The following is a 25561-nucleotide window of genomic DNA, read 5'->3' as shown; positions in this document are numbered from 1 at the left end:
GTCTTATGAATCATTTCTTCTGTTTGCCATTTCTAATTCCTTTCCCTCTCTTGCATGCTCACACACAGTAATATATCAGTAGCTAAAGAGCTGCCCATGGTTCTCGGCCTCGCGGATATTTAAAATTTGTCCCCCACCAGTTAATCAGCTTGAGATTTAATATACCAATTGAAGTGTGCAACCCTACTAAATGCCTATTGTTATATTTCTTTTTATTCTTTTCCACTGTCCAGATCTTGGAAAAACCTCTAATGCAAAATCGGCATGAATTTTGGCTTCTCCTACCAAAATTTAGCTAAATTGGACATTCCACTTATCTTGTTTATTTGCATTGGAAAAGCAGGGTTTTTTCGGGTTATAGAGATGTTAGTATGGTCCCTTCTCTGTCTCTTTTGTGAAAATGTCTACTGCTAGCGGTGACTTAGTGGGTTTTCCCTTTGGCCGAGTATCCTAGACTTCAGCATTCTCCCCTTTTGTTTCAGACTAAGGACTGGTGGACATACAAATTCTGCTACGGGAAACACATTCAGCAATACCATATGGAAGGTACTATTGTCTCATTTACCTGCCTGCCTGTCTATTTTATTTTATTAAAACCTTTATATCCCACTTTTCTTTATGGTTCAAGGCGGCGTGAACTCTTCTGCTTGCTGTTTCTCCATTGCCAATTATACCACTTTACACCACTCTCTCACCTTTTCACAACATAAATATTACCCATGGCAGCTCACAAAAAAACCAACAACTCTCATAAAAATCATACAACATAAAACAGCAATGTCAGCATTATCAAACAGCGATGCAAACAACGGGGCATTAAGACAACCAAACAGTACTATTGCCTGGTTTTGCAGGATTGGGGGACAGGGCTTGTACTTCACCTGAAAATAAGCTCTTGTAAGATTTTTGAAATTGGACGAGAATGAGCAGAGACAGATTTTCTTTTTTCCTTCTCCATGTATCGGTTTGGTAAGCCTGCTGCTAGGCTTGTCTACAATTTAGTAATGGCTTTTATGGCGCAACTAATATCAAAGTTGGCAGACGAGGGTCTGGTAGATTACTACTGGTGGAGCGTAGGGCCCTTTCTCACTGCTTTTTCCGGGTGCAAGGTTTAAAGGCAGTCAGAAGTCCTCCTAGAATCTTGTGATACTCTCTAGAGAGAGGAGACATCACTGAGCGACTTGCTTCTGGAATGTGCCCCAAACTCAACTTTGGGGTAACGACGAGACTAATCCACTCCCATCCACACATGTGTATTTAAATAGCCCCTGCTGCAGCCGTGTTCATAAGTCTGCAGGTATACCCAGCCCAGTAGCTTCAGTGTCGACCTGGAGGTGGGGTTCAGTTCGTTTCCACTTCGTTTCCAGTCTTTGGGCCATGCTAGAGTTTCTCATACGCCATCCTGCTTTAGTTCTCCTTGTTATCCCACTTTCCAAGTTGCTTACCTAATGGACATTTCCTCCTGTGTCTTTGTTTGTTCTCCCCAGAGTCTGAAATCAAAGGTGACATTCTGTACCTGGGCTATTACCAGTCTGCATTTGACTGGGACAATGAGACAGCAAAGGTAGGTGTTCCTTCGGGCCTGGAGTTCCTAATGCAACGGGGAAGGGCTAACATCGTATGTACAGGGATTTCTGAGAGCCGGCGTGGTGTGGTGGTTAAGAGCGGAGGTTTGGAGCAGTGGGCTCTGATCTGAAGAACCGGGTTTGATTCCCCGCTCCTCCATGTGAGCGGCAGATGCTAACCTGGTGAACCCGGTTGGTTTCCCCACTCTGAGGGGAGACCTGATAGAAGTCTATAAAATTATGCATGGTATGGAGAGAGTGCACAGGGAGAAGTTTTTCTCCCTCTCCCATAATACCAGAACGCGGGGTCATCTGCTGAAGCTGGAGGGTGAAAGATTCAAAACAGATAAAAGGAAGTATTTTTTTCACACAACACATAGTTAAATTGTGGAACTCCCTGCCCCAAAATGTGGTGATGGCTGCCAACTTGGAAGGCTTTAAGGGGAGTGGACATGTTCATGGAGGAGAGGGGTATTCATGGCTACTAGTTAAAATGGATACTAGTCATGATGCATACCTATTCTTTCCAGGATCAGAGGAGCATGCCTATTATCTTAGGTGTTGTGGAACACAGGCAGGATGGTGCTGCTGCAGTCGTCTTGTTTGGGGGCTTCCTAGAGGCACCTGGTTGGCCACTGTGTGAACAGATTGCTGGATTTGATGGGCCTTGGTCTGATCCAGCAGGGCCTTTCTTATGTTCTCTTCCACATGAAGCCAGCTGGGTGACCTTGGGCTAGTCACAGTTCTCTTAGAGCTCTCTCAGCCCCACCTACCTCACAGAGTGTTTGTTGTGAGGAGGGGAAGGCAAGGTGATTGTAAGCTGGTTTGATTCTTCCATAAGTGGTAGAGAAAGTTGGCATATAAAAACCAACTCTTCTTCTAAAGTATGGAGGGGGGGTGCAGAAGCAGCTTCCCTCCTCCTCTAGGCCAGAAATTGGCCTGGAGCTCAGAGGAGACTCAAGGATGGAGGTACGTCTTTCTCTCCTCCTTTTCCTTTCTTCCTCTTAGCCCTTATTCTCTCGGGGCACATTTACACACACTGAATAATGCACTTTCGCTCCACTTTCAATGCACCTAAGCGATTGTTTGCTAGTGAATTTTGCCATTTGGCACAGTAAATAAACTAGTTGTAAAGTGCAACGACAGTGGGCTGAAAATTCATTTATTCAGTGTGTGTGAAAGTCCCCTTTGATTTGGAATACCTTAGTACCAAAGACTAAACCATCCTGGAATCGGTAGGCTACAACATTTATTACAGGTAGAGTATCCCTTACCAGACATCCCATATCTGGACTGATCTGAAAACCAGACCCTTCGAGGCAGCAGGCAGGCAGATCCGTGCTGCCTGCTTTCAAGGTTTCCCCTCACCTAAAAAAATAAAACACAGTGTACACTTCATCACAGGTAGAGACTGAAAGCCTGCCGTTGTTTGTTGTTGCTCTAATTCAGTGGTTCCCACAGTGGGCAGTACCATCCCCTGGGGGGGGGATTACCTAGGGAGGCACTAAGAGGCAAGAGGGCAGCAGGGGGGCGCTAGAGGTGGGCCCCTTCAACTGTGTTGTTCACTAATTTACAATAGATCAAGCTATGGCACCATGCTGGCAAATTTGGTGGAAACTATCAGAATTTTTTTTCCAAACTTTGAAGAGCTGGTACCACTGGATCGAGTTCATCAGTTTTGTTGAATAAATTTCCACTAAAAAGTTTTAATTTGATTTTGAATAGATGTGCAATTCATTGTCACTGTTTTGAAATTTTATTCTTCTTTAGTGCATCATGCAAACCCCTATTTTGAATAATGCTTTTTATAGGGTAGGGGGTGCTGGAATGAGTTTGTGGAACCAAGGGGGGGTGGCCCCAAAGATTTGGGAACCACTGCTCTAACTTAACAGCTGACACAGATATTCTGGTGAGATGGTTACACCTTTGCTTTCTGATGGTTTTTGAACACAAAATAATTAAAAATATTGTTTAAAATTACATTCGGGCTATGTGTATAAAGTGTATATAAAACATAAATGAATTTGGGTCCCATCCCCAAGATATCTCATTATGTGTATGCAAAAATTCCAAAATATTCCAATATACAGAAAGATCCGAAATACGGACCACTTCTGGTCCCAAGCAGTCCGGATAAGGGATACTCAACCTATATGGCCAGAATTCAGTGAAACTACTCAGTGTTGGCAGGAGCCCCATGGCGCAGAGTGGTAAGCTGCAGTACTGCAGTCCAAGCTCTGCTCACAACCTGAGTTCGATCCCGATGGAAGTTGGTTTCAGGTAGCCGGCTCAAGGTTGACTCAGCCTTCCATCCTTCCGAGGTCGATCAAATGAGTACCCAGCTTGCTGTGGGTAATGGGAAGATGACCGGGGGAGGCACTGGCAAACCACCCCGTAAACAAAGTCTGCCCAGTAAACTTCGTGATGTGACATCACCCCATGGGTCAGGAATGACCCGGTGTTTGCACAGGTGACCTTTACCTTTACTCAGTGTTGGCACAGTATGGCCAAGTTATAAAACAGAAAAAAAATGGAGCATATAGTATAATCAGAAAGTGATCACCTATTATATCTATCTAGCTTATGTAGTATCTCTACAACCGAAATGGTTATCTAACTTTATACTTAAAATGTCATTACCATTAATTAGTATCTACTTTGTTGTTTCATGCTCGGGGGGTCACATATCTTATATTTGAAGGCTGGTTCTTGAGGCTTCCAGCCCCTTTCCCAGGCCGACTTCTGAATTGTCCTCTAACTCGGACTCCCCTTGCAGGCTTCTAAGCAGCACAAGCTGAAGCGTTACCACAGCCAGACCTACGTCAACGGATCCAAGTGTAACCTGAACGGGAAGCCCAGGGAGGCTGAAGTCAGGGTAAGCCAGCATGGTGTAGTGGTTAAGAGCGGTGGTTTAGAGCGGTGGATTCTGATCTGGAGAACCGGGTTTGATTCCCCACTCCTCCACATGAGCGGCGGAGGCTAATCTGGTGAACTGGATTTGTTTCCCCACTCCTCCACACGAAGCCAGCTGGGTGACCTTGGGCAAGTCACATTCTCTCAGCCCCACCCACCTCACAGGGTGTCTGTTGTGGGGAGGGGAAGGGAAGGTGATTGTAAGCCGGTTTGATTCTCCCTTAAGTGGTAGAGAAAGTCGGCATATAAAAACCAACTCTTCTTCTTCTTCTTCTAAGCGAGGGGGGCTGTGCGGTGGCACGAGGGCAGTGGCGGCAAATTCAGTGGGCCAACTCAGGGGTGTCGAACTCCCCTGTTACAAGGGCCAGATATGACATAAGTGTCACTTGGTCGGGCCGGGCCACGCCTCGCCAGCCCTGATCGAGAGAGGAGGGGGGTGGCCTGCCTCGGCTGGGTTGCGGGCTGGATAAGAGCACTCAAGGGTCCGGATCCGGCCCTAGAACCTTATGTTTGACACCCCTGGGCTAGCTCCTGTGACCTGCAAGGCCCTACCTCGAGGTGGGGCCTGGAGCTTGTCGGAAATGACAACTGATCCCCACAGTACCAAGATGAGTACAGCTGGAGGATACAGCAGCTTAGGAGGGTGGGCTCCGAGTCTGGGAGAAACCAAAGCCCTAGAGTGAACACATGAAGCTGCCTTATACTGAATCAGACCCTTGGTCCATCAAAGTCAGTGTTGTCTACTCAGATGGGCAGTGGTGATGTAGAGCCTCTGCTTGGCATGCAAAAGGTCCCAGGTTCAATCCCTGGCATCTCCAGTTAAAGGGACTAGGCAAGTAGGTGATGTGAAAGACCTCTTCCTGAGATCCTGGAGAGCTTAGGGGAATGACTGTGGCTCAGTGGTAGAGCATCTGCTTGGCATGCAGAAGGTCCCAGGTTCAATCCCCGGCATCTCCAGTTAAAGGGACCAGGCAAGTAGGTGATGTATAAGATCTCCACCTGAGACCCTCAAGAGCCGTTGCCGGTCTGAGTAGACAATACTGACTTTGAAGGACCAAGGGTCTGATTCAGTGTAAGGCAGCTTCATGCGTTCATGTGTTCAAGGTCCGACAAGATCGGGCTAGCCTGGGCCATCCAGGTCAGGGCCTGTATAAGGTAACTTCACGTACTTTCATTTCCTGAATGCCTTGATTATAGTTCCTGTGTGAAGAAGGCTCAAGCGACTACATTGCCCGCGTGGACGAGCCCCAGTCCTGCTCCTACGTGCTGACCGTCCACACCACCCGCATCTGCAACCACCCATTCCTGAGGCCCCCGTCGACCGCCACTCCCCAGACCATCCACTGTCACCCGGCCCTGAGCCCTGCAGAGTACGTGGAGTACTTCAAGGCTCAAGTGTGTAAGTACACCCGGGTGGGAGCTGCTCCCTTCTGCTCTTAGCCAAGGCTGAGGCTCTGAGCCTGTGTGCATCCTCTCGGTAGCACCATGGTTGTGCTGCCCCAGAAAGGTAGACTTAGCGCTGCTGCGGAGCATCAAACCCCCCCCATCACTGTGAGCAACTACCACTTTTGAAAAATATGTAAAACACAACCCCAGAAAGAAGTAACAGTTGCTTAAAATCAGGCGTGAAGCCCATGAGCCTTATGAGTCACTCCCATGTTTGCGCCCCACCAGGGTGATGGGGATGGCTTTACCTGGCTCTCCCTCCCCTTCGTTCTACCTGGCAGGCCACTGATGAGAGCCAGCGTGGTGTAGTGGTTAAGAGCGGTGGTTTGGAGCAGTGGAGTCTGATCTGGAGAACTGGGTTTGATTCCCCACTCCTCCACATGAGTGGCGGAGGCTAATCTGGTGAACTGGATTTCTTTCCCCACTCCTCCACACGAAACCAGCTGGGTGGCCTTGGGCAAGTCACATTCTCTCAGCCCCACCCACCTCACAGGGTGTCTGTTGTGGGGAGGGGAAGGGAAGGTGATTGTAAGCCGGTTTGAGTCTCCCTTAAGTGGTAGAGAAAGTCGGCATATAAAAACCAACTCTTCTTCTTCCTCTGATGGGAGTTCCATCAGAGAGGAAGATTTATCGGGAGTGGGATTGTTTACAAAAACAGACCTGAAAAGGCTTAGAACTTAGGGTCAAAAGGTGGTTGATCACGCAGCTGGCCCCTTGGCCTCTGTCTCCTGTTTCTGCCTCTTTGGCTCATTGCCCTTATCTAGGTTCCCAAACAACCAAGGCATGCAAATATTTTTCACTTGCGTGAGTTGGTTCCTAGCTAGCCATTTTGGTTTCTTGACTTAGAACACCATAGTTCTGTCTCTGGATGTTCCTATTTCAGATGTCTCCCACGGTGTATTAAAAGAGCTATGGGGCAGGAGAGCAGACTTGAGGAATACTTCAGTATCGGCTGTGAAAGAATTCTTGGTTCAGTTTAACTCTGCCTATGATGGATCTTGGCGTTTCTGGACTCTTCTGCGTTCAGTGTTGCAAGGCTGATCTTTTTGGCTTCTGTGGCGGGCAGATCCTTGTACGAGACCGGCTTCTCTCTCTTTGTCTGGTGTTGAGTAACATTTCCTCCCCCCCAACAGCTGACACCAAGCGCAAAGTGGAGGAGATTTCTGAAGAACTGAAGACTCTGGACACCCGGCTGTGGAACGAGCGGGACACCAGCTCTGCTGCTGCGGATGCAGATGGAAATGGTATGGCCCTGCTGCGTGAAAGGCAGCCCCACAGGGATTCTGCAGAAATCCTAGTGCATGGGGACGAGGGAGGTGGAGCCACTGCCTTGAACCCAGAAGCAGGTTTATGTTACCTTTTTTTTTTAAGTCAGAGAATGTAGACTTTCAATGCCTAGTATAAAGCTATAGCTGTATCGATCCTAGAGAGCCCCGTGACACAGAGTGGTAAGCTGCAGTACTGCAGTCAAAAGCTCTGCTCATGACCTGAGTTCAATCCCAACGGAAGTTGGTTTCAGGTAGCCTGCTCAAGGTTGACTCAGCCTTCCATCCTTCCAAGGTCGGTAAAATTAGTACCCAGCTTGCTGGGGGTAAAGGGAAGATGAGTGGGGAAGGCACTGGCAAACCACCCCGTAAAACAAAGTCTGTCTAGTAAATGTTGGGATGTGACGTCACCCCATGGGTCAGGAATGACCCAGTGCTTGCACAGGGTACTACCATTACCATTTACCTATATCGATCCTTGGACACATGAGCAGAAAGTGATGCACAATGTTCTTGCAGTTCTCCTTTTCGTGGCTGAGTGTTTTTAACTGCACATGCGTGTGTGTGAAGTGCCGTCAAGTCGCAGCTGACTTATGGCGACCCCTTTTGGGGTTTTCATGGCAAGAGACTAACAGAGGTGGTTTGCCAGTGCCTTCCTCTGCACAGCAACCCTGGCCTTCCTTGGTGGTCTCCCATCCAAATACTAACTAGGGCTGACGCTGCTTAGCTTCTGAGATCTGACGAGATCAGGCTAGCCTGGGCCAGCCTGAATTCTATCAATGCAAACCTGGGGCTCCAAAATGAAGCTGCTGTTTTGTGGAGTTTGTATGCATGTTGCCTTTTGGAAAAAGCAGTCACTGCCAGTGCAAGAACTTGCCAAGCTGGACCAGACCCGATTTAATGTACCGTGACATGTTTAGCAGTGTGTAGCCTGTGCGATGGAAAAGTTTCGTCCAGGGCACAGTGTTCAAACCTGCTTCCATAACCTGGTACAGGTAGAGTATCCCTTATCCAGACATCCCATATCCTGACTGATCCGAAAACTGGACCCTTCGAGCCAGCATGCAGGCAGATCTGTGCTGCCTGCTTTCAATGTTTCCTCTCACCTAAAAAAAATAAACTACAGTGTTCACTGCATCATAGGTGGAGACCGAAAGCCTGCCGTTGCTAGGTTGTTTGTCGTTGCTCTTGTTTAACAGCTGATACAGGTATTCTGGTGAGATTGTTGCACATTTGCTTTCTGATGGTTCCATGTACACAAAATTATTAAAAATATTGTTTGAAATTACATTCGGGCTATGTATATAAAGTGTATCTAAAACATCAATGAATTTGGGTTCCACCCCAAGATACTTCATTATGTATATGCAAAAATACCAAAATATTCCAATATACAGAAAGATCCGAAATACGAACCACTTCGGGTCCCAAGCAGCCCGGATAAGGGATACTCAACCTGTATGGCCAGAATTCAGTGAACCTACTCAGTGGCTGTACTACCATCAAGCCATTCATGTGCATATCTACCTTGGGATACTCTTTGGGTGAAAGGTCCCCTCTCTCTCTCCCTCCCTCCCTCCCCCCCCCCATTTTAGAGTTTGTAGGCTAAGCTCGCACACTTGGATGATCGCCTGGGGATCTGGGGATTTTTGCATATGCAAAAATTCCAAAATCTTCCAATATACAGAAAGATCCGAAATACCAACCACTTCTGGTCCCAAGCAGTCCGGATAAGGGATACTCAACCTGTAACTGGTGTTCTGCTTCTGTAGATGGTAGTTCCATTGTAGCCTCATTTCCTTCTTCCATTATAGATATTTGGAAAGTGCATTACTAATTGGCACATCTTCTCATTATTATTCAAGCTCACGTACAGCTTACTGTCTTATATAATTAAACTCCCACTGCGATTGCATAGCCATCCTTGAAGGGGGGCCACTTTCTAACAAGAGGTGTGTTCTGGCCACATTTACATCACTAAGGAACTCCCACAGTGCATTCCTAAGGACAGTTACTCCAGTCTAAGCCCTTTTATTTCAATGGTCTTAGACTGGAGTAACTCTCCTTAGGAGTGTGCTGCCAGTCACTTCACAAGGTCAGCCTGAGCTCGTCATGATCTTAGCAGTGTTGATGAAACCCCAGATGTTCCTCTTATTTATCTGCAAACTCTAGACACATCTAAATGTGAGTACAGTTAGGCCTTTTTCCTATGCGCTTTTGAGCTTAATGAAACCTTCATCCAGTAGAAGTGTCTGAACCTTTATTTAGGGTCTGAACTTTTATTTAGGGCTAGAAACATCTAAATGTGAGTACAGTTAGGCCTTTTTGCTGTGCGCTTTTGAGCTTAATGAAATCTTCAACCAATAGGAGGGTCTGAACCTTTATTTAGGGCAGGGGTGTCCAATCTTTTAGCTTCCCTGGGCCACAATGGAAGACGTTTTGGCTTCCCTGGGCCACATTGGAAGAAGAAGCACAATCAAGTCACACAAAAAAATTGGGGAAAAAATCTCATAATGTTTTAAGTAAGTTTACGATTTTGTGTCAGGCCGCATTCATAGCTGTCCTGGGCTGGATGCGGCCCAGGGGCAGCAGGTTGGACAAGCCTGATTTAGGGCCTGGGTCTCTTAGACCTGAGTATCAACTAATAGGCCTAATCTACTTCTTGACCCGGTGCGAGAGGTAGGAGAAAGAGCACGTCAGAGCCTTACGAATGTTGTCTTGGGGAGGAGCGAGCTGCTGTCCAGGGTGCTGAAGATTTGCCTCCCAGCTCCTAGAAACCCTGTTCAGCCCATGTCCTCCCTTTTCTCTAACCTGAAGCTTCAGAGCATCTAGGCAAAGCCCGTCTTTGCCGCCTTTGGGGCACTAGAGGCTTGGAAGCAGGAGCTGAGGGGAGGGGCCGTGGCTCAGTGGTAGAGCATCTTCTCGGCATGCAGAAGGTTCCAGGTTCAATCCCCGGCAACTCCAGTTAAAGGGACTAGGCAAGTAGGTGATGAAAGACCTCTGCCTGAGACCCTGGAGAGCCGCTGCTGGTCTGAGTAGACAATACTGACTTTGATGGACCAAGGGTCTGATTTGGTATAAGGCAGCTTCATGTGTTCATGTGAGATCCTCAGCATGTTTTGTCCCAAGCCGACGACAGAAGCTGCAGTTGAGAATCCCTCCTGCTTCCCACCCTCTTACATGCTTTTCATTCCGTGTTGGTCAGTGTCTCCGGCTCCTCCTCCTCCTGAGAGTGACTCGGGTGATGACGCCGACTTCTGGGACCAAGTGCTGCTTGGAGACGGGAAGGTGACCCAGATGCCAGACCAAGGAAAGGTAACGTGTGCTGGCCTTGGGACCCAATGTGGGTGTACTTAAGGCAACAAAGTGTGTCACCTTTACCTTTTAATTAATTGTTACACCAGGTTGTGAGCAATATCATTGTTCCTTTTTTTACAACAACAAAAAACCCTGTTGAGGTGCGATGACTCGGCCCAGCAGGCAGAAGACTGATTTGACGTGCTTGACCGGGTTGGTTTCCCCACTCCTCCACATGAAGCCAGCTGGGTGACCTTGGGCTAGTCACAGCTCACTCAGACCTCTCTCAGGCCCAGCTACCTCACTGGGGAGGGGAGGTGATTCTAATCCGGTTTGATTCTCCCTTAAGTAGTAGAGAAAGTCAGCATAGAAAAAACAACCCTTCTTCTTCTTTTGTATCCTCTTCTGCAGGATGAAGAACCCATCATGAAGACGGCCGACAACCACCTAGCGGGTAAGCATGGGCCCGTGGTCTAAAGGTGCTGAGTGGGGTTAGTTCGATGAAAAATAATCCTCTGTGGGTCATGCACCTTTCCATACATCTAGCTCCCCAGGTGCATTTTATCATCAGCCCTTTGTTATGAGTTTGGTCTTCGCTCAACAGAAGCTTGTGCCTGGGTATGCGCCTTTAATTATTGGTTTCATCTATTTTTTGAGGCCCCGGAGGACAGCTTGGTAAGCTTAACCCTCAAGGACTCTTATAAGGCTCCCTGGCTCCAGCATTTTGAACATAAGCTGTCACTTGTAAATTTGAAGGTGGAAGACCTTTTACACTTCTTCTGTAGATCAATGTAAAAAACATGTGGCCAAATTGATCTGTGCTAGAGATAAGACACTCATCTTGATGCTCAGAGGACATGTTCTCCACTTGCCCTGGGCCTGTTATCTAAGGGTAATCTTCCTTCCTATCTGGATTCTCTGGTTAGTCCAACGTTATGTAGAATCTTTATGTGTTCAAGATTTAATTGCCCCTTTTCAAGGGATTTGCTGGGCCATATCCCAAGGATCCCTTTTCCAGACCGGCTGTGTCCCTGCCCTCTTCAGTCAGCGGACTCCTTGGTGCATATCCTTTTGCACTATCCTTACATATACCAACTCAGACTAAAATGGATTATACCAGGTTTTAACAAATGGTCCACATCTTCTCGAGCAACTTTGGAGCAAAAGGTTCAGTCCCTCTTAGAGGACTCTGACCCTCAGCATACCTATTTTGTTGCTCGCTTTTTGGAGGCCGCAGAGAAGAGGTGAAAAGAGGTGTTTTTAAAGAGTGGCCCCATTTAAGTTTTATGGTTTTCTGTTCTTAGACCGAGGTCTTGAACAAGGGGGAAAGAAGTGTGAATCCATACAACTAGCTGTGTTGCATTTGGGGGGTGGGGCGGGAACTCGTCCTGAAGTGTAGCAAGCATAGTGTAGTGGAAAGGAGCGGCGGACTCTAACCTGGTGAACCGGGCTGGCTTCCCCACTCCTCCACATGACTGATGACTGAGCACAGTGAAAGGAATATAGGAGCCTAAGGTTATAAAGGCAACTCGGGATGAAATATACATAAACAAATTTTAGACTGCACTACTTACAAATGTCAGCTTACTCAGTTCGAAGGATTGCGATTTTCTTCTACGTTCATGCACTTTCAAAATGGCATAGAATTGTATTATTCGGACCGCTGAAGGAGGCTTCACAGCCGAAATGCACATGGTCTCAGCTGTGATATTGTTTGGGTATATGTTGTAATTTTGTGTTTTTACGTTTATTTGGCATGTTCAGCACATACATAGAGGCTAGGACGGCTACATACAATTTGTTTATATTTACATTAATTTTGTGTTTGTGTTATCTAATATTTTGTCTAATAGTTATTATATATTACTCACAAAATCACTTGTATCAATATCAGCCCATGATTTCAAGTTGATTCCTTACCTTTTGGGTACCCTATTCTAGTTTTTTAGGGTTAAGGTTTTTTCTCCCCCTTTTTGTTGTTGCTCATGCGACTTTCCATACATCTAGCTGTGTCGCATTTGGGGGGTGGGGTGGGAAATAGTCCTGAAGAGCATGCGGGAGCCAGCATAGTGTAGTGGTTAGGAGCGGTGGACTCTAATCTGGTGAGCCGTGTTCGGTTCCCCACTCCTCCACCTGAAGCCAGCTGGGTGACCTTGGGCCAGTCACAGTTTTCTTTGAACTCTCTCAGCCCCACCTGCCTCATAAGGTGTCTGTTGTGATGCGGTGGGGGGGGGGGGGAAGGCGATTGTTAAGCCGGTTTGATTCCCCTTAAAAAGGCAGAGAATGTCAGCATATAAAAACCAGCGCTGCTGCTGCTGCTTCTTTCCCTTGCCTCTTCTGCCCGCCGCTTCACTCCTTAGGATTGGTGTCCCATAAGGCTGGCCTCTGGCTGGCTACTTGCCAAGTGCTCTAATCTGCTGAAAATAGTATCTATGAAAGCCGCCTCTAATAGGTTTAGTGTTCATCAGTGTAGATTATCTGTTTCTGAAAGGGCGTGTAGGTAACACTGCCAGAGGCTAAAACTGCAGGCCTTATTTGTGCCTTCTAGTGCTGCCCATACTCCTTGGCTTTCTTTTTGAAAATAACTTTAGATCTTTTACACCAGGGGTGCCAAACTCAATTGTTATGAGGGCCAGACATGACATAAATGTCACTTGGTCGGGCCAGGCCATGCCTCGCCAGACCGAGAGTGTGTGTGGGGGGTGGCTGCCTCGGCTGGATCCCAAGCCGGACAAGAGCTCTCGAGGGGCTGGATCCGGCCTGTGGGCCTTACGTTTGACACCCCTGCTTGTCTGACTTTTTATCAAGAACAGTAATGTATAGAAATGTTGGTTTGTGTAGTGAAGTGGTGAGTTTATTTGTATAGCCATAGGCTGTTATAAACCCAGATAACCTACAAGAACCCCTATCCTAAAATATTTACAAAATTCTAAGAAAACTGATTAAAAATTAGTTACAGGATAAAAAGTGAAACAATAGTTATCACACAATCACAAATCTATAATCATACAATAAAGCTGGGGGGGGGGGAATCCATTAAAACTAAAAGTGCTTTCACTCGATATGCTTAAGCAGTTTCCTTTTTAGCGGCCTCAAGGGCTCTTATCTTCTAAGTAGCCAGGGAAAATCCAAACATTTTATAAGTCATGTATGCATCAGAGTCTGATAGTAGAAAAAAATCAGTGTTTCAGTTTCACAACAGAAGTTTACGCCTTTCAAAATCCCGTCCGGAAATTTAGCTCTGGCAGCGGGCATTTGTGTATCTCCATTTGCACAATCCCTTTGCACAGTTCATTCAGTTGTTGCCGGGGATGGGGCAAAGAGTTCCACAGGGCACCACGCTCTTCCCAGCCTGAAAACTCGGCACCCTCCTTAGCTCCTGGGACTTGCCGAAATGATACCCCAAAAGCACTTTTTAAAACTTTTTCTTTTCGGTCTTAACAATCAGAACCTTGGAATGAGAAAGTGAATGCCTCCGGGGGGTGGGGGCAGAGCGTAGGCCTCTCTGGTTATTGCAATTAGAAAATTGATGGAGCTGCTCTTAAATTAGGTCTCTCAGTCAGTAGTGTGCAGCAGGTCATTATTTCCATAGTTACCAATACAAGGCAAGTGACACTGAGGACTAGTGACTTGCTCGTGCCAGCTGGTAAGTTTGGGGCTGAAGAGGAACTGGGACCCAAATTTATCAAATCCAGGTTTGCTATGGCTCCACTGTTTTCTTGCACGCAGGACTGGCACGAAGGGCTGTGTGTATATTCTGTGACCACACCAAATAAGCACAGAAATTTGCACTGGGTGCAAAATTTGACACTTTTAAGAATCGTTGCTTTTATTTTTCAATGTCTTGACGTGTGTGTGTGTGGCTTTTTAGGAAGCTGCTAACTTTGAGTATAGGAGCCCCGTGGCGCAGAGTGGTCAGCTGCAGTACTGCAGTCAAAAGCTCTGCTCACAACCTGAGTTCAATCCCGACGGAAGTCGGTTTCAGGTAGCCGGCTCAAGGTTGACTCAACCTTCCATCCTTTCGAGGTCAAACAGGTACTGAAGAGGGGAGCAGGTACTTCTGCTCAGAAACAACAATTTTTTAAATGTTTTATTTTCAGTTTACGACTTACAAATACACAGATGCAAATACACCACATACATAATAAAAAAAGGAAAAACAACATTCATTCTTTTAACACCTACCCATCTAAACACTTTCTAGTAAACACTCATCACACATCAAACATTACATAGTGCCTTTCTTTGGACTATATCCTCTATCAAGATGTTGTCTCGACCACCTACTCCCCTTTATTTCTTATTTCATATTTTCTCAATTAGTGTTAACTACCCATTCTGTTTCTCATTAGAATATGAGAAACATATTCACTATATCTCTTATATAGTTTTCCAAAAAAAAGTACATATTACCGTTAGTGCGGTTTCTACTAAAAATCTTTACTTAATGTACTGTTACTTAGTATAAAGCTACATCTATATGATTCATCTATTACTTCATCAATTCACTCTTAACATATTACATGTTACATAAACTCATCCATTACACCACCAGTTATCCAAATTGGTGAAGGTTTACATGTTTGCATAATAATTATATGGCTTCCATTTTCTTTCAAACTCTTCCGTTAATCTTTCATTCAATAGATGTGTCAGCCTAGCCATCCCTGCAAAACAATAAATTTTTCACTGCAAATATGTGCCGAAATCCAGCTTTTTCTGTGCAGTGCGTTGTGTGCGAACCTTGTGGTAGTGGAGAGCTGTAAATAGCAGTTAGACTTACTATCAACATATGCTGGTGCCTCTCACCAAGCACTTGATCCCTCTCGCTCAGTCCTTTCTCTCTGCTGGGGCTTCTGCAGGGTCTCCAGCAGAGAAGCAGCTTACCAATACCAGCAACTGGAGATCCTGTAACTGGGGATGCCAGGGATTGAACCTGGGACCTTTTGTTCATGTTTCCACATCGTCTCGAGGGAGGCGATTCTAGCCAGATACTGGGCGCCATGAGGGTCCTAATGCTTGTTTGCCTGTAACTTTTCAGATTTCAAGAAAAAAATCCATTTCAAAGTGATCCGCAACCCAGGCGACCTGGTTCAGTTTATTCACGAGCTGAAGGACAGTGCCAGGAAGGTAAGCGTTTGTGTGGATGGGGGACGGTGCGTCGCCTTCTGGATCTTTCTGGCCTGCTTGTACTTGCAGTGAGAGTGTGGCTAGCATCAGGTTTCACCCACGGCCTTCTGGAAGGACGTAGGGAAACATTGGCTGCCGTCCAACTGGAAAAGTCCTGCGTTCAGTTGGACAGGGGTCTTTTATGCATGGCCGTTTCACTTCTCCATCACCCCCTCCGATGACTTCGGGTCTTTGTGTTGATTATGCATGCCGTTTCCAACCGTCAGAGGTGGCCTCGCTCTCTTCCTGCGTTTCTCCTCGTTTTGCCCGTGTCTTAAAAATTGAGATAAAACAGGTCTCTGAAAATGCTGGGAAACGTGGGGGGGGGGGCAAGGCGACCTCTGATGGTCGAAAACAGCATGCATAATCCAAAGACCCGAAGCTGTTGGAGGGGTGACAGCGAGTGAAACGGCCATGCATAAAAGACCACTATCTGTGTTTTTGCTGCTCCTTCCCAGAAGGCTGTGGGAGCAACCTGGCACCAACTGCCCCCCTGTACTGCTGTTGAACACCATTCTATGCAGGGGGCAGACAAAGGCCTTAAGACTTGCGGCGTGAAAAATCTCCTCTTCCTCCCTCCCTCCCTCCCTCCTCCCAACCTTTAATAATTTCTCTGCTCCCCTTTGTTTCCTCAGGGTAAAGAGAAAGCCAGCACATCAGAGGCGGCAGCTCAAGAAACCCCACCAAAAAGCGAGCCCACAAAAGAGCCAGAGCGTTCCGAGGAAGGAGGGCAAGAGGAGGAGGAGGAAGACCTGCTGGGGAAGTTTGAAAAGGAACTGGAGGACATCTTTCTGCCCAAGTCGGAGATGGCCAAGCTTAAGGAAGAGGTGAAGTCGGAGATGGAGAAGGAGTTTGACAACATCATTGATGAGGTGAGGAGCAGAGAGTGGTCCTGGCTGCACTCTGTCCTGGTCCCCAAAACACTTTAGTAGAGCCAGTCTTTGATAATCCCCGTTCTCGTAGCCAAACCACACATTACAACACACACGGGGAAATTTAGCTGTTTAAAAATTGCCACGGCTGTTTCGGCACTAGAAAAGGCCGGCGGGGAGGGCACAAGATTGTCTGGTGCCGCCACTGTGCAGGCCCGATTGGGCCCTCACAACAGTTTTTAAGTGGCTACTCCAGCATGGTGTTGTGTTTAAGAGCAGTGGTTTGATTTCCCACTCCTCCACATGAGCGGCGGATGCTAATCTGGTGAACCGGGTTGGTTTCCCCACTCCTCCACATGAAGCCTGCTGGGTGACCTTGGGCTAGTCACAGTTCTCTCTGAACTCTCAACCCGTCCTACCTCACAAGGTGTTTGTTGTGAGGAGGGGAAGGGAAGGTGATTGTAAGCCGCTTTGAGACTCCTCAAAGGTAGAAAAAAAGCAGGGCATAAAAACCAACTAAAAATAAAAATACTCCAATTACTTAGACTGGGGAGCTTAACCAACAGATGTGATATACCCTGAGATCTTTCTTTCACAGCTGTTAGACTAACCTTTCTCTCACAACTTTCAACCTCTCAGTTTTGGCCCTCAGAGCTCCACTGACTAAACCTCCCCCATCAGATCTCAGTTTTTGTCACTCACACATGAAGCTGCCTTCTACTGAATGAGATCTTTGGTCCATCCAAGTCAGTATTGTCTTCTCAGACCAACAGCAGCTCTCCAGGGTCTCAGGCAGAGGTCATTCACATCAACTGCTTGCCTAGTCCCTTTAGCTGGGAATGCCAGGGATTGAACCTGGGACCTTCTGTATGCCAAGCAGAGGCTCTACCACTGAGCCATGGCCCCTCTCCATGGCTCTCCAGGGTCTCAGGTGGAGGTCTTTCACATCACCTACTTGCCTAGTTCCTTTAGCTGGGGATGCCCCTCTCTTTCCTTCGCTCCCTGTCCTGGGGGAGCGATTATCTTTCTATGCCTCCCCACTCCCAAGACCCAGCAGCTGTAAAACCCCAGTTGGAGCAAGTGCCCCCCCCCACCAGCAGCAAAGGTTCTTTTAGACTTGTTGACGAAGTACGACTGCTGGCTTGAAGGCTCTTGATCCTTCCTAGAAATCTGAATGCGCCATTCCTCTTCTGACGGCAGGTAGAGGATGAGCTGGAAACGGAAGGCCTGAAGGGGGAATTTGATCGCAAACAGGCCTCCAAGTCTTTGGCCTCCACCCTCAACAAGCTAATTGACAAGCTGGATCCGGGGAAAGTCCCCAAGAAAGGAGATGAGGAGGAGCAGCAGCAGCAGCCAGAGGAGGAGGAAGAAGTGGCAGCAGCTGGAGAAGGAAACACCGCTCAAGACAGTACGGCTGCATTGGCAGCAGGTATGCCAGCGTGCCGACTGCTCGCACGTTTCTGTGGTTATGAACACATGAAGCTGTCTTATACCGAACCAGACCCCTGGTCCATCGAAATCAGTATTGTCTACTCAGACCGGCAGCGGCTCTCCAGGGTCTCAGGCAGAAGTCTTTCACATCACCTGCCTGCCTGGTCCCTTTAACTGGAGATGCCGGGGATTGAACCTGGGACCTTCTGCATGCAAAGCAGATTCTCTCCTACTGAGCCACAGCCCCTCCCATAATTCCAGAGGGCTGGCTATTTTAGTTTGTTGCAACCAAATGAAACTGAAGTCTAGTGGCACGTTAACCTGTGTTAGCCTTGTAAGGTGCCGCTTGACTTCTGTCTTATTGTGCTGTTAGGGTTGGAAATGTTGAGAATCCCTGAGTCAACCAGCAGGGGGCGGCGGTGTGCCGCAAGCTAAGGGTTCATGTTGACGGACTTCCTCCAAGATCGATTCAGGATGTTCAGGGGTTCTCCTGAATAGTTACAAAGGCTTGTGGGAACAGCTGGTGATGGGCAAGCCTCTGAGCTCTCCCTTCCAACAGTTGTACTGTGCCCTTGAACTGTTCTTCCCTGTACAGATTTGTAAGGTACGCGGGCAGGCCAGAAAGAGGCTGGAAATATGGATCTTGGTAACATATTGGATCTGGATCTCAAATGTGTGTAGCCAGACTCTCCCCGCATCTGACTTTCTAAATGCTTCTCTACACCTTACTGGACTGTTCTGCTTTCCAAAGCCTTCCTCCCTCTCAGAATGCTGGATTTTGACCCCTGTGCATGCGTGATGCTTGCAAGGAGTAACTAAGCTCACAACACTGGAATTGGCCTTTTCCCAATACGATGGCAATTTTATTTTTACTGTAGCTGGGAGAACTTGTGACCTAGTTGAATGCAGCCCACTAGCCATCTGCTGTGGGCTTCTAGGTGCTTGACAGCTGCCTGTTTGCAATTCCAAGCAGGGAGGGAAGGGACAAACAGGCAGGTCTTTATGCATGGGTACTTTCACACATGTTCACCCCTGGTCTGTCTCGGTTGTTCCTTGGAGATTTCCTTCTGTTAGAGATGACCTCATTGCCAGCCCTCGCAAATCCTGGGACTTCCCATCTCTCTGTTAACCCGATTCTTCCCTCTCCCCTGAGCTCAGCCCGGGTGAAATCCCCATGCATAAGGCAAAGTACGGGGCACGCCAGTTTGGTTTCTCTCACAGCCAGTTACAAAGCGGCATGTATAGAGACGGGGATTCAAATGCTTCCTGCTTCCTCGGAGCTCCTTCTGAGCAGAAAAAAGGCTTTTTAAGACCGAGGCTTAGATTCCCCCACTCTTTCAGATTGCTCCGTTTTTTGTTCTTATAATGCTTTTTTTGCAGCAATTGCGTTTTTTTGGGGGGGGCGGGATTTTCTCTCACAGTAAGCTCTACAAAGTAAGCCAATTACAAAGCAGCATTTAAAGGGGCGGGACTTGATTTGAGCTTGGAGCCTGCAGGTGCATAGATTCCCAACAAAAAGGTGTGGGTCCAGTGAGCAACGAACCTCAGGTAAAACTCCCAGGCATAAACGACCGAAGTGTTCTGGGTCCCAGTGGCTTTCTGTATGTTTCTGAACTGCATTCTCTTTTGGGGGCTGCCTTTTTCCTCTTGCTGCCCGGGACCACCTCGTTGCAAAATGGTCTGAATGTTTTGAAAACCTTGATTGTAATTAGACCAGGTCAGTGTAATAACTCTCTTGTATAATTTTGGGTACAGATTTTCCTTTTTATGAGCAGACAATACATTATTTTATTGTAGATATTTATATCCTGTTTTCTCCTCAATGGGAGCCCAAAGCAGCTTACAACATTTTCCCTTCTTCCATTTTTTTAACCTCTCATCCCTGTGAGGTAGGCTAGGCTGACAGAGAGTGACTGGCCCCAGGTCACCCAGCAAGCTTGCATGGCAGAGAGAGGATTCGAATGTGGGTCCTCCCAGATCAGCACTCTTAACACTTTTCCCACATTGCCTTCTGCTGCCTCTGTTCCAGATGACGACTCAGATGGACGCGTGAAAGTCAGGGTCACGAAAGTGCGGCCAGGGAGCGCTCAGCAGAAGGAGCTGCGAGTTCGAGAGATGAGCAGGGACAACCCGCAGCTGCGCCACGTAGAGGGTGTCGTTAAGGACCTGTTGGAAAAGGAGGGCCTTAAGGCAGAAGGTAAACACAGCCATGGGTAGTGGGAGGTGCCAGAGCCTTTCTGGTTTGGCTGGGATGGGGGGAGCCTTTTTGTGTTAAGGTGCATTCTTAGGAGGAAATAGAAAAGGACGTAAGGTCACTGCAGGCCTAGAAATGCAAACGCAATTGGCAACTACTAAAGGCTGGTAAACTCAAACCACCTTCCAGACTCATTTCGGCCCCCTGGCCTTCATCAGAGTCTGAAAAGAATAAGAAATAAGAATAGTTAACCTCAATTAAACTTTCCTAAATTTTGTAATTCTTCATAGAATTTGGAAAAGTTTAATTGAGGCTATGTAATTAATATTATTTATTCTTTTCAGACATTCCTGCATACATACCTTGGCAGTTTCAATTTTGCTACAATACTGTTATATATGTTGTATCATGTACCTGTGTGCATTATAAGTTACTACATTACACCACTGATGAAGGCCAGGGGGCCAAAACGCGTCTGGAAAGCTGTTTGAGTTTATCAACCTTTAGTAATTGCCAATTGTGCTTTCTTTTAATAAAATTTTTATGGTTTTAAATATATATATTTGCGCCTTAAAGTAACACATTTTTACACTTTTAGTCTTTTTCCACCCAACCTTTGGGTAATCAGCTTTGTTTTTTAGGTTGGGTCTTTCCTTTCCCCCTTTTCTTTTTTGCTGGAGATGCAAACCGCAAGGAGTCAAGGGCCATCCTGAGCCAATAATCTGAAGACTTAATCTGATCTTTAAAACTGTTCCCTGGAGGGTTTTTGAGGTCGAGGTTGTCCACTTTGGCTTGTCCAAGGAAGCGGCTGAGCAGGGGACACGCACCAAACAGGTTCAGCCCCTGATATCTTCTTCAGTGTATAGAATCTTGGGTTGTGGGGTTGGGAGTGATCTCTGCTCAAAAGCCTGGAGAGCAGCTGCCAATTTTGGCATCCTGACCTTGTGGAAAGGCAGTTTCTCATGCAGTTCCAGGGTCCTCTCTGACTTGCAAAGTCCTTGCAGAACTTATACAGGGGGAGGTGTTTGGGACAAACTGTGCTTGTCTTAAAGCAGGGGTGGGGAACCTTTTTTCCGCCAAGGGCCATTTGGATATTTATAACATCATTCGCGGGCCATACAAAATTATCAACTTAAAAATTAGCCGACCGAGCCCCAAGCAGGCAGCTTCCCCAGATGACCCCCTTTGTGCAGGCAAGCAGGCAGGCATCCAACTGGTTGCACACTCGCCCACCTGGTGGCGCAGGATGGCCTGTTGCACCAGCTGGGCGTAGCCGTCCAGCCGCATGCCGGAGTTGCTCCTGCTCCACATGGTTGGGGCCAGATTCTACAGCCGGCTCCTGCTACCTCCACTGGCAGGGATGAAATGAGGACACACTGGCTAAGAACGTGCCCCCCCATGCATTCTTGCCCTGCCCCCTTTAACCCCTCCATTGTCACCACTTCCACCCCCAGCCCTCTTGTAGTACAGAGGGAATACGTTTCTCCATGGCCCGGGTGGGAAAGGGTTAACACAGTTTCTTGGGCAGTCCTAGCAGCTCCATAGCTAACGACTCTTCTGCAAGTGAGGGAAAGGTTCCTTTTCTCAGCAAATCAAACTCACATCTGCCGTGAATGGAGGCTATTCCTGTCCACAGGAGGGGGCGGATCACCAGTCTTAGATCCTTCTGAGCTAGAGATCTGCCAGGACCCACAAAGGGCCAAATCAAATGACTTTGCGGGCCTTAAACAGCCCCCGGGGCTGACGTTCCCCACCCGTCTTAAATGGTGTAACAAACAATGCTTCTGTGTTAAAAGTATGGGCCAGCCCTAATTTACAGAAAAACAATATGTTCTTTTTCAGTAGACTTGAGAGGCTTCTAATCCCCTGCTTCAACTAGTGGTACTCATCAGAGGGTTAATAATGAAACAGGACAATTAAAACACTTGTTTTAACCCAGCGACCTTAAATTGAATTCAAACCATGTAAGTCCCATTTGTTGAGATAGTAAAGAACCGACAATGGGAAGCTATTATAGTACAATCAAAAACACATCTAAAGTCCTTGGATTTTAGCTAGTATTTGTCAACACCTAATAGGCAAAAGAAGCCAGAAGAGCCTCTCTCACCAAGCGTTCCCACTTGTCGTTTCTCTGAAAGTGAATCCCTGTACAGTTCAGGGAGTAGCTAACAACCGGCTGGCTTTTGTACCCGGGCAGGTAAAATTGAAATCAAGATAGTGACGACCGGTGGCCTCGGCGACGATGACGACGCCCACTGGCTGTCTGAAGAAGACACGAAGAACCTCAAGGACATTTTTCTCAACATTTTGGTGAGAAGCTTCAGATGTGGCAATGGTGTAAGAGGGAGTCCTCGTACCATGTGTGTGCGTGTGTTAAGTGCTGTCAAGTCGCTTCCAACTCATGGCGACCCTATGAATCAACGTCCTCCAAAATGTCCTATCTTTGACAGCCTTGCTCAGGTCTTGAAAACTGAGGGCTGTGGCTTCCTTTTTAGAGTCAGTCCATCTCTTGTTGGGTCGTCCTCTTTTCCTGCTGCCTTCAACTATTCCTAGCATGACTGTCTTTTCCAGTGACTCTTGACTTCTCATAATGTGACCAAAATACGATAGCCTCAGTTTAGTCATTTTAGCTTCTAGGGTCAGTTCAGGCTTGATTTCATCTATAACCCAGTGATTTATTTTTTGGCAGTCCATGGTATCCATAACACTCTCCTCCAACACCACATTTCAAAGGAATCTACTTTCTTCTTTGTACCTTCTCCAGGGCAAATTGAATTACCAGGCCTTTACAACTGCTATCTGACATGGAAGTCCCTCCTCCAGTCCCAAGAAATGGCCTGCCACTATGGTTGGCCGTGAGGGCAACAGTCCTTGGCAAATTGTTCTTTCTTTCTTCATTTTGTATCTTAAAAGAGGTGGCCCTGTCGTGAGGTAAGATTAGGTGACTGCCTCAGGTGGATTTTGCGCCTCTTTAAAGGCGATGACTGTAGATTCAGCCCACAGCGCACCTTCTCCCATGGCCAAACCCCGGCCTTTCTTCACTAAACTTTAAGGCTTGGTCAACCAGAATAGACTAGCTCCATTTTTAAAAATTTGAAGATCCAACGTCCTCTTTCTCTCGTCTTCCCCTCCCCATGCCTGAATTTTTATTGGGCGCTTGAAGCAGCAGCTCTCCTGCTCTCTTCCTGCTAAGATGCCTCATAAGAAATACGGTAATTGCCTCATGACCAGTGAGATAATCTCTTGCCTTACATCTAGCTCAGGTATCAAAGCCAGCTTTGAATACACCTTGTGACTGCCAGGCCTTCAACCCTTTCTCTCTTGGTAAAAGGGCAATTTTCTCAGCCAACCCTGGCTGGCTTTGTTGTTGTTGTTCCCTGTTTGTGGAGAACCCTTCAGTTAGAACGAGAAAGTGTGTGCTTCAGCTCAGGCTAGTTAAACACAGCTGGACATCCGGGGTCTTTTTTTTCCCCTTCTGAAATGGTTTGAAGGAGTTTTGGTAACATTAGTGTGGGGGGGTAGAAGAAGAAGAGTTGGTTTTTATATGTCGACTTTCTCTGCCACTTAACTTAGTCTGGATCCAACCCTATGTTTGTAACTGCGATTTTTAGGAATTTTCTGCGTGTCACCTTCAGAGTGCCCTGTAAACTTTTGCAGTCATTTTTTAAAAAAACTTTTATTCTGTGTGCATGACTTTCAGAAAGTTAATTCCTGCCCTAGTTATTCCCCAGTACTATGTGTGGGTGTGACAGTTGGACAATGAAGGAAGCCGACAGGAAGAAAGTTGGAGGAAAGTTTTACGGATACCGCGGACCACCAAAGAGACAAATAAGTGGGTTCTGTGATGGTGGGAAGTGTCTTTCATATACATGTCTGTGTGAATCCTGCTGGATCATGTGCTCATCAGATGATGGGAGGAAGGGTGTTCTCTGCGGTCCAAAGAGGTGCCAGGGTTTTTGATCATTTTTAAACCCTTGGCTGAGTCAGAAGATGGGGCATTTTCACCCCCAACTCCTAAATGCCTTAAAGCAGGTGTCGAACTCAATTATTACGAGGGCGGATATGACATAAATGTCACTTGTTTGGGCCGGGCCATGTCTTGCCATCCCAGATCAGCTGGCTCACAGGCCGAATAAGAGCTCTCAAGGGGCCGGATCCGGCCTGCGGGCCTTACATTTGACACCCCCACCTTAAAGCGTGTGTGTGGCTCTCCAGAGCTAACGGTGCCTATATTTCTCTTCCTCCAGATCCAGGGCACGCAAAGGGAGGCACACAAAGAGCAGCAGCGTCAACGCCAGCTGGAAGACAACTACCGTTTCGTCTGGGGGCACAGCCAGGAGGAGCTGCCGGCGAGTGGTGGTGCCGATTCGGACGATGTGGATTTCTGAAAGCCCTCGACCTTCAGAACTTGGGCAAGGGTGGCTGCTCTCTTGTAGGACGTGGCTGGCACCTTTTCTTTCCCTGGAGGATCGGTGTGTTCGTGTAGAGGCCGAGTCCCACCTGAATCCGTACAGAGAAGTGGGGAGGTGTGAGGGGTGGGATGTACCTTGCTCCCCGGAGTAGACCCATCTTCCTAGACAGGTTCCTGTCACACGAGGCTCTTTTGAACTCTCAGTTGCTCTTCCCGTCTCGACCTCATGGCTTTTCCTCTGGACAGAAACTTTGAGTACCTTCCCCTACCAATCAAAGCCCCGGCCTCCTATCAGCCGATCGTGCTCGGCATTAGGAACGCTGGCCACCTGACTGGCAGTTTTGAGTGGCGCTCCCCTCCCTCCCCCTTCCCAAAAGCAACTTGGCCTGAAACTGCTTGGCAAGGTGGCACGCAAAAGGCGACCCCTGTGGAAAGGCCCTGCAGATCAACCTCAAGTCCAGATGGAAAGCTGGAACTGGCGACCCTCCCTTTCCCCAGATCTTTCGCGCGCTCAGAGGAAATTTCACCCCCAGGCTTGTGCAATGACAAGACACTTTGTGTGCCTTGAATCGACACAGCTGCCGGCGGCGGTGAGGATGGGGAAAGGAGGGCCCGGGTGTTCCCCTCCTTCCCTTTGTGCTCTTCCGGCACCTCCTCCTTCCTTTGAACGAGGCAAAATTCTGCCCCTTCGTTTAGTTGACTTCTAAGCTGCCTTCACCCCACGTTGCAGCTTTGGGCTTCAGTGAGCCCGGCAAGAGAGAACACCATTCAAAGGGGGTGGGGCAGGGAGAAGGTGACTGACCCCTCTTGCGGGCGCTGTCCTCCGGCCGCGTTTTCAGCCACACTAGGGCCCGTAGACACAAGAGCGTGCGGACTCTATTAAAACCACGACAAAATACAGCTTTGCCTGTAGTCTGTGTGGCAAAGCCACGTGCAGAGTGCTGGCTGTGTTTTACTTCTGTGAAGTCTCAGAACTGCAAGCATGGTCTCTTGCAGAG

General features: G+C 47.6%; 1 protein-coding gene across 1 annotated transcript in view; it reads left to right on the top strand.

The window, feature by feature from the left end:
- OS9 (OS9 endoplasmic reticulum lectin) overlaps positions 1-24657 on the top strand; it is a 39914-nt gene extending 15257 nt beyond the window's left edge. Inside the window, exons 3-15 of the mRNA XM_056867233.1 lie at positions 483-546; positions 1488-1564; positions 4342-4440; positions 5676-5877; positions 7058-7168; positions 10395-10504; positions 10898-10940; positions 15528-15616; positions 16291-16527; positions 17728-17956; positions 19988-20155; positions 22350-22462; positions 24400-24657. Of these exons, the coding sequence (XP_056723211.1) occupies positions 483-546; positions 1488-1564; positions 4342-4440; positions 5676-5877; positions 7058-7168; positions 10395-10504; positions 10898-10940; positions 15528-15616; positions 16291-16527; positions 17728-17956; positions 19988-20155; positions 22350-22462; positions 24400-24540 (1683 nt within the window). The 3' untranslated portion in view covers positions 24541-24657. The remainder of the gene's footprint in view (positions 1-482; positions 547-1487; positions 1565-4341; positions 4441-5675; positions 5878-7057; positions 7169-10394; positions 10505-10897; positions 10941-15527; positions 15617-16290; positions 16528-17727; positions 17957-19987; positions 20156-22349; positions 22463-24399) is intronic.
- The last annotated feature ends 904 nt before the right edge of the window (positions 24658-25561 follow it).

This window comes from Euleptes europaea, chromosome 1 (assembly GCF_029931775.1).
Source record: "Euleptes europaea isolate rEulEur1 chromosome 1, rEulEur1.hap1, whole genome shotgun sequence".
NCBI lineage: Eukaryota > Metazoa > Chordata > Lepidosauria > Squamata > Sphaerodactylidae > Euleptes > Euleptes europaea.
The sequence above is the reverse complement of the archived record's forward strand: the minus strand, read 5'-3'. Positions and strand labels throughout refer to the sequence as shown.